The sequence below is a fragment of the Branchiostoma lanceolatum genome, chromosome 9 (genome assembly GCF_035083965.1).
Source record: "Branchiostoma lanceolatum isolate klBraLanc5 chromosome 9, klBraLanc5.hap2, whole genome shotgun sequence".
In the NCBI taxonomy this organism is placed as follows: Eukaryota; Metazoa; Chordata; class Leptocardii; order Amphioxiformes; family Branchiostomatidae; genus Branchiostoma; species Branchiostoma lanceolatum.
In genome coordinates, this window is record NC_089730.1 from 7,386,904 (window position 1) to 7,400,362 (window position 13,459).

At 40.7% G+C, this 13,459-nt stretch overlaps 1 protein-coding gene across 1 annotated transcript in view; it reads left to right on the forward strand.

Moving 5' to 3' along the window:
• Positions 1 to 13,459, forward strand: part of LOC136442062 (collagen alpha-1(XXVII) chain B-like) — a 100,220-nt gene that overhangs the window by 85,400 nt on the left and 1,361 nt on the right. The window contains exons 9-13 of the mRNA XM_066438664.1: positions 1,620 to 1,673; positions 10,911 to 10,964; positions 11,690 to 11,743; positions 13,018 to 13,062; positions 13,288 to 13,341. Of these exons, the coding sequence (XP_066294761.1) occupies positions 1,620 to 1,673; positions 10,911 to 10,964; positions 11,690 to 11,743; positions 13,018 to 13,062; positions 13,288 to 13,341 (261 nt within the window). The remainder of the gene's footprint in view (positions 1 to 1,619; positions 1,674 to 10,910; positions 10,965 to 11,689; positions 11,744 to 13,017; positions 13,063 to 13,287; positions 13,342 to 13,459) is intronic.

Here is a 13,459-nt window from a genome sequence, read left to right on the forward strand (position 1 = left end):
TCTTGCCGGTATTTACCTTGGCAGGCTGCTTATCCTGTGTGTGGCTTTGTAGTTCAAAGTGACATTTCCGATCTGCTGCCAGAGTTACGTGTAGTCTTCCCTCTACAATAGCAGCTCATTGTGTACTTCTCTTGGCTATGTAAACATGCAAGTGTCTGGTCTTTCTGTCACAACAGAAGATATCGGAAATACAACAAAAGGATCAACTGTCTATTACTAGATACATTGTACATAAACTGTTGGGTCTATGGCAAGGCAAGGAAATGCTGAAAAAATATTTTGATAAGCCAAATCAACATCCTAAATCATACAAACTATACATGCATGAATTGCTTATGAAATACTGTAATAATTGATAGTGAAAAGCAATTTCTTGCTAGACTGTTGTAGAGATTTAAAACCATTTGTTATGGTGAGATCTAGACTTTTGTTGAACTTTCTGGAAGTTTGTTGTTATTTCCTGAGCCTGCCATATGTGCAGCTTTGCTGACTTTAAAAGCTCTGAACCTTTTAACTTCAATTGATCAAATGGCAAATCTGGATTTCATTTAGGCCTGCATGAAGATGTTAGCTCTAAAGCGTATAACCCTCAAGTCATGGTAGAGGGTAAATCAAGGCGAAATCAAAGCCTGAGCGCTTGACTCCAAGGGTAATGCTTTTTTGATACCCTCAGCCTCAGTCATGAAGATAAAATGTTTTTTGAGAAACTGGAAAATAGGGTACTGCAGATGCTGTAACTTTTCATTAGAGGAGCTATTTAGAAGTATGTAACCCCTGTACCTTCAACGTAAATGAAAGTGCTCCCAAATGTCACGGTTCAGTTCTGGTGTGTTAAATGTTGATTGCTTTGTCTAGGGTTGGCTGAGTCACTGCCATCTTACTCTTACTTCATTTCGTGGGTTCCCCAAAATTGTCTCCACATTTTCAAGACGTTCGGGAACTGCCAAAAGTGCGTTCTTCTCCGTAGGGTGCACGGGAAGAATTACGGTACACTTGTACGTCAGTTGAAGGAGAGACACCAAGTTGAAGTTCATCTCCTTTCATGAGGAATAGGAGAAGTTGTAACTGTTGTAAATAATTCTTCCACACGTGGCATGTCTGGGTGTAGGCTTCGCTGGCACAGACAGTCTTGACCTTGCATTCCGGTAGGTGAGTTGAGGTTGGTTATCAGCCCGTTTCTTGTGTCAGGATTCGTCTGGCAATACACTTTAGAGACCGCTTTGTTAATGTGATCACCGGTGTTGAGGGCTTTGGTATGATGTGGCACATATTGAAGCTGGGAGCCATTATGTTAACATACAGCCACTTTCTCTACCTGTATTATTTATTGAAACTCGTGGTGAGTGAGCCCCATTTTCAATATCATCTCTGCGGAGATGCAGGGAAAGACATCTGGCTGCAGATGTCCTTTTTGCAGATGGTAAAATGACAGATTTACCAAGAAATTGGTCATTTTTGTCCTCAGTGGGAGAAGGCTGTGCAAAATTGCAGAGTAACTCTGAGAAAGCTGTCGCTGTCTCAGGTTATGCAGTTCTTTGTGAAAGGGTGCGAGTGATTACATCATTGCCCTTGACTGTGCTGTTCTTTTCTCACGTTTTTTTCTTCTTTCTGTTTTCCAGGGCCCTCCAGGTTTCTCAGGCAAAACCGGCTCACCTGGCATCTCTGGACGAAAGGTAAGTTTCGTACGGAATATTTGTAGACATATATGAAGGATGAAAAGTTCTACCATTTTAGATTGCTTGACATTATTGTGCCTAGAAATCAACAAACAATATTCTATGAGGAATCAATATTGTCTTAAAATCGCTTGCCAACATTGCAGAATTTTCTTCACTTGGTATGGTATATGACAGGAAAATAGTAAGGAAATTCAGCAAGTGATATCTAAGAAGCAAGTAGGAGGTATTATGATGTAATACAAGCCATTCCTGTGTCAACTAAAATCATAGCCATGGCTGTTTAGGGATGGATCATGTAATCTATAAAGGTAATATAGGGCCTGAGTCCTCGTTGGGACCAACAGTAAAACTGGCCAACAGACAAGCAAGTGTTCGTTTAGCTTTCCCTTTTTTTATTACCACTCTCTTTGCTATGATCCTGGAAAAACACAGACGTATTCTACAAACATGAATTATCACTATCAGATATATAGTAGAGAATTGGACCTTTAATCAGAATGTTTGCAATGGTTGGAAGGTAACGTTGGATTTGCCTCTAGCGAATTTTTAGGTTCTTTCCAGCATTCTTCCATCTGTGTTTTTATGGGACAGTGGGTGGACTGGTATGAGTTAGCAGGGTATGTTGTGATAAGGCCATGTTATGTCTATGCCAGGTTGCAGGTGGGATGGAATTGATCAAATCTCTTTACCCACACACTTTCTCCTTTGATGGTAACTAGGAGAGATGAAGTGACCAAGAATTAAGGTAGTTAGGTTATCTAGTCTGCCTTGTCAGTCAGAATGAACTACATGCTTCTTCCAAATATGCTTAATTCCTTAGTGGCTATTTCCAGGGAAACTTAAACAAGAAACAGCTGGTTTTGTGAAATATTATAGTAGTCCCTCTATCTGTGCTAGGGTGCTGTGTGTCCTTGTGTCTGTTCAAATTAATATGACAGGCATTTTGGGGTCACTCTAAAACTGCTGAGATCTATCACCATAGTAAGTGTAAGACACAGTGTTAATACCTTTAATCAGTCAATGTGTAAGTTGTCGCATGATTGTATTATTTTTGACACATAAGGCCTTGTCGACTTGATTATATAGATGACATTGCGCAGGCATCAATTTTCGTCCGTTTCAAAAAATATTTTTTCGACTTCTAGTATACTGTAAATCAAACAAAGTAGCTACGAAATGGACAAACAATTGTGCCATATTAAAAAATTACTAAAAATATCAGAAAACATGCAAGTACTAAATGTCGAAGAATGCCAAAGTCAATTTCATAGTCAAAGAAGAAGATGTGAAAGAACACAAATAAGGAATCTGTTTTTGGTATATTCGGTTAAATCATTTGTTCAATCTCCCTGACCACTTAGATTTTCATAATGAAAACTTTTTTTGGGACCAAACATGTCATCCATGCTCAACATGGCCTAAGTTCTGATAGCCAAAGAACACTTATATCCAGAAGAATAGGGGTTAGAAGAACAAAGGCCAATGGAACGAACTTGAGCCTGGTGTGGCGGCGGCAGGGTCTCTCCAAAAACTGGGTCGCCCCCACACGTCCTTGTATTATGTTAATGATACTAACACACTGAATTTCACTTGTCTTGTTCCCTCACACACAATATCAGTTACCTTTAATAGTTTCATTATTGTCGTATCCTATATTTCCCTTGCTTAGCACAAAACTTTTGTCTGTTTTCTGCATGTGCATCTTATATCATTTCTGGACCAAAGCAGATTTGTATTGACCCAAAGCCTTCTGTTGTAGAAGTGACATTTAAAAGCACAGTTTTAGATTACCATCAAACAGTAAGGTCCAACCTCCTTATATAGTATCACTCCATGGCCCCAGTACCCTCAACCTTTATCAAAAGCACTTTGATTGAAGTTTTGATGTTTTAGAACTTTACACAGTTCTTCCTTGTTACTGTAAATACTGTAATTTTGGCAGGAATTTGATTTTGGCGTAGGAGTGGAAAGGATTTTCTCTTGTCTTAAGATCACAGTCAAAACAATACTTAAGAAACATAGTTGCGGTGTCAATATTTTGCAGTGGAGAGGCACCTCGAAAAACCATTCAAAATAAAACTGCCACATCTATTTCATTATTCACAGTATCTGATGTACTAGGTCTTATCTTGGATTTTTGGAAGTCAGCAGAAGTTCTAATCTAGATCTTGGAAGTCATCACAGTGGGTTAACCACCCAAAATCTGTGGGTCAAAACGATACTGTAGAAACACATTCGCGGTGTCATGATTTTGAAAATAAATCCACCTCAACTATTTCATTATTTACTGTATCTGATGGACTAGTTCTTATCTTAGATTGTTGGAAGTTAGCAGAAGTTCTTATCTAGATCTTGGAAGTCATCACAGCAGGTACAACGTTACCCAAAATCTGCTTTCCCTTTCTCTGACATTCTCTGGATCCAATACAGGGGCGACACAGTTCCATCAACATGTCCACCATGTATTGCCAGGTCTGGAGCCTTGGGGATTAAGGGTTATCTCTTTAATCCAGCGGTAGAGATGAGATGGTCTTGTGGTATTCCACCTTGTAAGGAAATCTGTTACCTGAGACCCCAGGCGTGATGACTGCCTGTCAATGGTTGCAACTACTGGTTGGAACATTTGTCAATGTTTGCCAATGATACTGATAGAAGTGACGAGAAAGGGACGTACATGTAGAATATACTACTAGAATACAATGTAGACTATAGTCTTATCCATGGGACAAGGAAATTGATAATTGTTCACATTTCAGTGATGAAGGGCTTCAACAACCATCTATCTTAGCTTGAAATTTTGTCCCCGTTGGAATTCATGATGAAGAATCCTTAACCTTATACCTGCTGCCTAACCCCATATTAACAATCATAGAGAATTGGTAGCCACACGGCTACTTCAGTGTGCTAAAGGTTAAACTACAATATTTTACTATAATGGAAGCTGTGTTGGTAGGAACCATAATACAGTGCTAAACTTTCTTCCAACACTAAGATATTTATTAAGGTCACTATTCACTAAGGTCATTAATGATCCTGAAGAAGGCAACAGTGGTCGTCAAAAATTTGATCTGTGAATACCTAAGTGTTGGAAGAAAGTTTAACACTGTATTACAATATTTTACAATCTACAACATCTCCCTCGCTTTGAAAAAGGTTTTTCCTCAACCTTTTGTCACTGCAATAGTTTTTGAGTATACTGTACCTATGTAACCAGCCGGGCTATGATAGGAGCCTTTGTACCCTTCCCTTTGTTTACAAGGACACATTCCACCCTACTGGCCTACACACATGGTGACTGTGTCTGGATTCTTGACACTGGACAAAGTTCATGACCAAGACTGTCAATCCTATAATGCCAACATTGTTTCCACCCCCCTCTGTCTCAAACCGTAACAACCATTCCCTCTCCTTTGAGAAAAGAAGCATCTTTGAACTGTCACTTTGAGGAAGGAGAAGTTAGATTAGAACCAAATTTGCCAAGAGAAACAAACAACTGAGTTGGTTCTGGTAAGCCAGTGGGTAGTCTGACAGAGCTGGAACCAAAAGTCATTAATCTCTGGCCCAGTACATGACTATCGGACAGTGGTACAGTCTTTTAACTGGTGGCAGGTAGTATTATGAACAGGGCTGTCTCCAGGACCCATCCCTCCGTCCCAGGGTGGAAAGTTGCTTGTTGGGATGGACAAAAACTTTACACCGTCCGTCCAAAAAAGTCTGAACTTCATGAAATGACACTGACAAAAAATGTTGAAATTGATATAACAGATTTACCAACAGAAACCAACAACATGGGTTCCCAAACAATGAATAGGACAGATTATCAGCAGTTTTGTTAACTTTTTCTTTTCTTTTGCCGAAGATTATCAAGCAACAGACAAATAACCAAGCTACAGAAACTGATTTGGATAAAGTGTGCTGAAAGACATGAAAGATGTGCCTATTGCATCAACATGAAAAACTAATCGAACCGACAAGTCATTTCTTAACATTCAAGAAGAGTGAACGAAAAACTTCAAATAGGGTGTAAGAATTTATTATTTCCTGTCTAGTCCTTTTATATTACAGTCTAGACAGTAACACTACATCAAGGTAACCTGGTCATTCTTTATATCAGTACCAACCTTACTGGCATGCTGAATCAACTGTTTGTAATTAATTATTCTTGAAATATTCACAGTAGTTATATGTTCGCAGTTTTTTCAGTGATCATCACACCGCAAACAATACAGATTTTCTTTCAGTACTGCACTCTGTGTGTCTATACTGTGTGCACCTCAAATGCCTTGAAATTAAGTCCCCCTCAAACTTAACAAATCACATTAACATCCTGTATCTAAAAGAGGGCCTGCATGGGGCGGTCCCGACAACGCTCTACGCTAAATTTGGAGGGCCGGCTACGTAATACGCTAAATTCAGAAAGCCTCCCTACGCTCTACGCTGAATTCAGAAAAGCCTCCCTACGCTCGTGTACGCTAAATTATGGAGTGGTCGGCAACACTCTACGTAAAATTAAAACGGCCAATTACGCTCTACGTAAAAGGGGCATGCAGGCCCTCCTAAAAGCCTTTTGCTGGAGGAAACAGCAACATGCTTCATTGGTTGTTGTCTAAATAAAAACAGCAGAACATCTTCGACCATTAGATGTCTCTGATTTCTGTCAGAAGACCCCGGGAATTGGCTTGATGAGCTCTGCTTTCAGCAAAGACTTGATCAAAGAAGTTGTGTCTTAGGATCATGTGGTTCTGATAGTGGACCAATCAGGGGAGATTATGGATAGTCGACCAATTAGGGGAGATGATGGATGGATGGGTGTGTGGGTGGGTGGGAAAGGTGATAAAACAACTAGAAAGTTAGCAAATGATTGGACAAATTATGACAGATTATAAGAAATGTACTTGTGTAAGTTGTTGACCTTATAATTGTTGTTGTTGTTGTTGAAAAACTTGTCCCAAGATTCCCCTTGAAGCTTTCTGCCCTATAAGGGGCAATCATTTTCCAACATACGGTATGTAAGGTGAAAGCATGATGCTTTTTCAAAGTTGCCACAGGATCAGCAATGCAATGTGGCTTTGCTACAGCCTGCGTTTTCATCCATGCTATCTTTGAACAAACTGTCAAAGAACTAAAAGAACTGAAATGGAAGTTGGATAAAAATTTGGTGGCCCTGGGTCATTATATATCTAGTATGGCAGACATTTCTGGTGCCATCTGGCCTGGCTTTACTGGAGGCTTTAGTTAAGATGTACATTTTTGTGCTTTGCCAACAGGCCTGGCTTAGCTTTATAATCTATATCAGATTTGGGGCTGGGATTGAAGACCGGAATTCACCGATAAAGAAATCTTATATATGACATTTTGCCAAACACCCCCCCAAAAAATATTCTATTGGAAATAAAAATGCCCTGTATTTGCCAGTACTGCAGATTGTACTGTATGTACACAACGTTTGCTAAACTCTTGAGTTTGCACCTTAAAAAGCATCTTTAGAATGTCGCCACACATGTAGAATACTAGAATCACATGCCAACCATTCTCTCTCCTGTCAGATGGACAGTCACTTGTACTGGGTCCTGACAGTATCAAGCTGGGGTTTGGTAATGGTGAGAATTGCTGTGCCAAAGACACACAGAAAGTGGAATAGGTCAGGGTACTATTTTAGTCTTGCCTCCAATCAGAAAAACATGGATGCTGCAGAGAATGCCTTAACTTCACGCGTGTCGTTTCTTGTTGGATGATTTTTTTTTTACAATGTACATGTAGTTTTTTTTAAAACTCTGCAGATGACAAAACATCTGGATTGCTTTTTTGGGTAAAAGTAGACTGAGGCAGTGATGCTTCTCTGATAACTAGTGGTGCAAGTCTCGCCAGACTTGTGTTTTCAGCCAAGTCACCCCTACTCTTCTCAAGAGGTGTATTGGATTCTTTTATGTGCAGAGGTTTGACGCCTGAAGCTTGCCCATACAGGGGGCTACCGACTTAAAGTCCCCATCTGAAATTATGAATGCAACCACTCACACCATGCCCAAGTGGGGTTTGAACCTCTGGGTACTATGCGGTAGGAATTTGGCTTCCCTTCAACTATCTTCTAGGATTTGTCTTTTCGTGATTGAAAACAAAATATACACCTGGCATACAAAGATATGATGGCTTCATGCCCAGCAGTTACTGTAATTCACTTTATCTTCACAGTAATTTCACGGTGAAAGGAAAATGGACATTTCCACTGAACTTTAAATTCACGGATGTGTGAACTTGAAGTAATCATAAATGAATACAACCATGTTTTTTTTCATGGTGATGATAAGTTCATGGTACAGAGGTGACCGTGAAAAGTTACGGTGAAAGAAACAAGAATTAGTAATACTATGCACAAAGAACTCCAGACAGGTTTTCTCAACTGCCAGCTGGTTGGGGAAGTCTTCAGGAAGCAGTTAAGACTACTGTGCATATCCAATCCAGTCAGCACTTAAACTAACACAACTACAGGAAAGGTAACCCTTCAGTGAGAGATCAGGCTTATACAGACTGGAGGGACCTGGCAGCGGTTCAACACCTCCTGTGCACAACATGGTTGTTTTTGGAAGCACTGCTAGACGTTTGTGTGGGGTTACTTAAACATAAAGGCACCAATGTACAATAGTTTACAGCATACTCTTGACATTCAAGTGTCATGAAATCTACTAAAACCTTTCTGGTATCACTCGTTTCAATGTTTATAGTTAGCAAGCTCTGAAGAGAGGAAGTAATGTTTGTAATTAGGTTTTGTTGACATTAATCTTATCTTATGTTGTACACCTAAAACATTCGTGTTTAACTAAATCTTAAGGTTAAAAAGGTGCATTAGCACTGCACCTAGTACCAAAGATGAAGCCCTGTGACTGTCCCTGCATTAGAAACTACTGTAATTCACTTTATCTTCATGGTAACAAAATTGTAAGGAAAATGGACATTTTCACTGAATGGATGTGTGAAGGGATCATAAATAATTACAACAGGTTTTTCAAGGTGATGATAAGTTCATGATACAGGGGTGACCGTGAAAACAAGTTACAGTTAAAGAAACAAGAATTACAGTATGTCCCACAGGAAGATGTCCTTGGAAGCTGTCCTTGGATGCTGATCAATTCATCACAGCTGATGTACTGCAACTGTGACAGTAAAATTGTACCACATGTAGTGAGATGGTGTGAGCTCAACTATGTAACCTGCTTGGACAGAAGCCACACAGCAACAGGGTTGGGGGATGGGGGGTGTCCTTGGCTGGGTTCATAAGTGTGCCAGCCAAACAGAGGTTGTTGACACTTTTGTTTCGGAAGGTGTGAGACATTGGAGCACTATATTTCTGCAACAAATGGGGACAAGTCTATGTTCCGACACCTATGTAACACCAACAGTGGGGTTCGAGTGCCTCAAACTGACCAGCCTAACTGGTCTAGACCTTTTAGCCTAGTGGTTAAGGCGTGCGGCCTGTGATTTGGCTGCTGGGTCTCGGCGCAGGTTCGAATTCCGGGGGCCAGGAGACTGTTCTACTCGCTTCTTTGTTTCACTGGTTCCGACACTGCTGACCCTATGAGCCTGGCAAAATGTGGCCCACAGGGATATCGAACTCGGAGATTGGAGGACTAATCTTAAAAAGAAAAGGGGGAGTAGTGTAACAGTGGGGTTCAAACGCCTCCAACTGACCCGTCTAACTTGTCTAGACCTTTTAGCCTAGTGGTTAAGGCGTGCAGCCTGTGATCTGACTGCCCGGTTTCGTTGCGGGTTCGAATCCCAGGGGCCAGGAGACTGTTTTACCCCTTCTTTGTTTCACCTGTGCATTCTGACACCCATGTTCTAAAACCACATGCTTTCCGACACCCCGGTGTTAGGGTTAGGGCCTTAGTTTTGCTTTAAAGGGGCGTCAGTCAGAACATATGGGTACAACTCAGCCAATACCTTGGTGTTCATAATCATTAGCCTGGTATTATGATTTCACAGACAAAGGCGGCCATATAGTGAAATACTTTCACTTTTTAACGTCAACAGGATGGAGCTGGGATAAGAGCATGGTGGCACAGTGCCACTGTTCCATTCGTTAGGAAGATCCCTCCGAGGATTGTTCAGCCATTTACTCAAGGCACTTGTGAACAAGCTTAAGTATTGGGGTAGAGTCAGTCACTTATGATACATACTCCTACAATACTTATCCCCCAATTTGCAGGTATATAGAGTGTTGGCATGTTTGCAAACGAAGCAACCGATTACTGCCAATTACTGCCTTATCTCAAAGCAGACTGTGCCTCTTAGCACAGAGGGGCTTATGAAGAATGCCTGGTTAAGTACAAGGATTTGGAAAAGTGCCTGGTGAATTACGTGGATTTGGAAAGCATCTTCGATGTTTGAACTATTTCATGCAGCTCATGTCATGAGGGTTCCTTTACCATGGCACTTGCCAACTACAAATGTACAGAATTGACCTCCATCACTCTGTGGTACCACATGGCACTAGAATGGTATAATCACAAGATACAAAGATACAAGATACAAGATAACTTTATTGGATGTCGCAATGTTGCCACCAATGTTCAATCTAGAAAACCATTTACGATAGGCAGCGCAATATTGTCAGCAGCGCAATAATCACTATTTTAACAGGGTTGCCCACTTTGATGATATAGAAATAAGCATGTACATTACACGGTTTGAACTACAATGTCAGAAGGGGATAGGCCTAAACTTGTTATCAAATAGTTCTTGTCTGGACCATGCTTAATAGATGATACATCCAGACGTGTTTTGTTCATGTTTCAGGGGTCTTCAACTTGGACATATTTCTCCCAAATGAATGCATGAAAAAGCACATGTGCAGTTCAAATCATGAACAAGCTTATTCTGCCTAAATTATCTTGTGAGGCCACACCATTTTGATTTCTTGGTTAATGGAATTTTTTTTTTAAGTGCTAGATTGGAAAATCAACAGGAAAACAGAATCTCAGAGGAAAGTTTGTACTTTGGTGCACACAGTTTCAGGGAGTGAACAGGGTCAGGTGCAAGTTTTCACCCCAGCCTTCTGTTTTCATGATTTTTGTTGTTGCTAAAATCTATAAAAAAATCCATTAACCAAGAAATTAATTTGGTGTGGTCTAAGGACATAATGATAAACATCACATTGATTGTTGTTGCTTTGTTCAATTATACCATGACACTGTCTTGCTTCATTATTCTTCTTTTCTTCTTTTTCCATGTATGTAGGGAGAGAAGGGAGACCCAGGATGGATACCCCTGGTGGCTATACCTGGCAGAAAGGTATGACAACTTTGCTCGTCAAAATGTCATCTCTTCTCAAAATTATATGATCAGATCAATTTTCTAACATTTGGCAACTTATAAAAGTGTTAATTTTAATCAAGTATTGCTTGTATGTCATGACGTCATGTCATTCTTCAGTACATATAGAATACAACACGGGTATTCTGTATCACCCAAGGTACCAGCCTGACCGGCCGTTGAGCGATCCAACCCGTGGGAGGGCTGGGACCGAGGGTGATGCGGAATACCCCGTGTTGTATCTTATTCATGTCATACCCTCCCGAGAAAACACACATTTCAATGCGGAATGTGCCAGAACTGTAACAACGTTGATTCCTACCTCCGAATCTGGTATTCGAATTTCGATGGCTGCGCAATCGAAATGCATTCTAAAAATTCTGGCACATTCCTCATTGAAATGAAGTGTTTTCTCGGGTGGGTATGACATAAATAAATGAAATACATGTACAACACGGTGTATTCCGCATCACCCTCGGTCCCAGCCCTCCCGCAGTTCAGATCGCCCTCCAGCCTACGGGCAATCCTACCCGCAGTCGGGCTGGTACCTCGGGTGATACGGAATACCCCGTCTTGTATTCTCTATATATACGGCAGTGTCCGTCTTAACTAATGCCCATACAAATTGTACAAATTGTATGTATGTATTGACTAGGAAAGCATATTTGTGAGTGTTTAGTTTTGTGTTTTTGTTTGGTTTTTAGGGAGATAAAGGCTTTCCTGGAATCCCTGGACCACCTGGAAGGAAGGGTCTGAAGGTGAATAAAAAAACAACCAAGAGTCCTGTGACAATCATACCGTAGCCAAATGATGTTAACCTTTACAGTGATGTATTCTCAAAGTTCAAATTATTCAAATAAGGTCCTCATTTGCATAAATCATATCAGTCGATCTTCTCTACCCAAATAACAAAGTATAAAAGTGGTATCTTAGAAGACTATAGTATTGTATAATTTTATTACTAGTTATGCAAATGAGGCCCTGATTTGCATAATTCCTGTCAAATGATGTTGCCAGTGGGACACAGTCTATGAAGGGTTGATGCTAAAGCTGTAGGAGATACTACATAGAGGGGGGTTTGAGGATTGCTAGAGGATGATAATGCAAACAGGATGGCTGATATGATGGAGCCAGAAATACTACCTTGTTTTGATGGCTTTTATTCACTTTTTGAACTTGCTTTGAACTTTATGAACTTTTCCGTGTGCATGTGTATGTATGTCGCATTGATATGAGTATGGTGGTGCCAATGTCAGAAAAAGGTGTTTGAAAATTGTGCCAATGTCAGAAAAAGGTGTTTGAAAATTGTGCCAATGTCAGAAAAGGGTGTGCCAATGTGAGAGGTGGGTCTGCCAATGTCGAGAGGGGGGTGCCAGATAGAGGTTTTTATGGTGCCAGCGGGACAGTGTCCAAGAAGGGGGGAGAGCAAGGGCAAGCAGTGCGTCGCTACGAAGGATCATCACGGTGTCAGCAAGGCAGATTCAAGGAGGAGGGTGTGTGTGTTGTCCTGGAATGTGATGATTCACGGGATGGAGTTCAGAGCTATAATCAATCAATCAATCAATCAATCAATCAATGACATTGTCAGAAGGAAATGACATTATGTCCAGCCTGGGTGCCATCGTAGGAAGTTTACTGGGCCTCACATTCTCGCTCCCTCACCAACATGTATAAGCTAAGTGATGTCAGCATGCAGTCTATCACTTGTAGTGTTATTTGAAGTCAGTCTGGTCAGTGTTGGGGGGGCCGGGGGCGTATTAGGGGCTCTTGCCAGGAAGGAATATCTAAGGATGGGGTGAGATCGGGGTGCGGGAGTCAGTTTGTAGGTGGTGATGATTGAATCCATGATGGCGATTTGTCACCATCTCACTTATAGAATCCAGAATCCATACAAACTACCAGCAAGTGAAATGGAGGATCATTGCTGACCCCCTTCAGTAATCATAGGATAAAGCATAATTATGTATTCAGCAGAGGCACATTTCTTCATCAAAGTCACATACCCATTCTGTGGATACTTCTGTCTTTTCAGGGTGACCAAGGAGAAGATGGCCCTATGGGATTGCCTGGTGAAAACGTAAGGCAACACCTTTGACACATCATATGTAAATCTGTAACAAAATTGAAAACAACTCATCTTTACCTACATTTTGAAATGTATGAAATTTATAGCTTTTATCCTTTTGGAGGGATGGTAAACTTTAACTACGGTAACTTTAAAGCTCAAATAGACTTTCGAATGGGCAAATGAATGTGCTTTGATTTTAATTATAACAATATTGGGTATTTTTGCGGACTACAGGGACCCCCTGGTCAGCTAGGACAAGAAGGATTGAATGGTTTCCAAGGAAGACAGGTAAACTTTCAGATTCAGTTCTACTGTAGACCCAAGAAGAGTGCCTCTGATCATGAAGAACCCATTTGTTTTTGTGTTTTTTAGTCACAGATATCAATCTTGAATGTTGGAGTTCTGC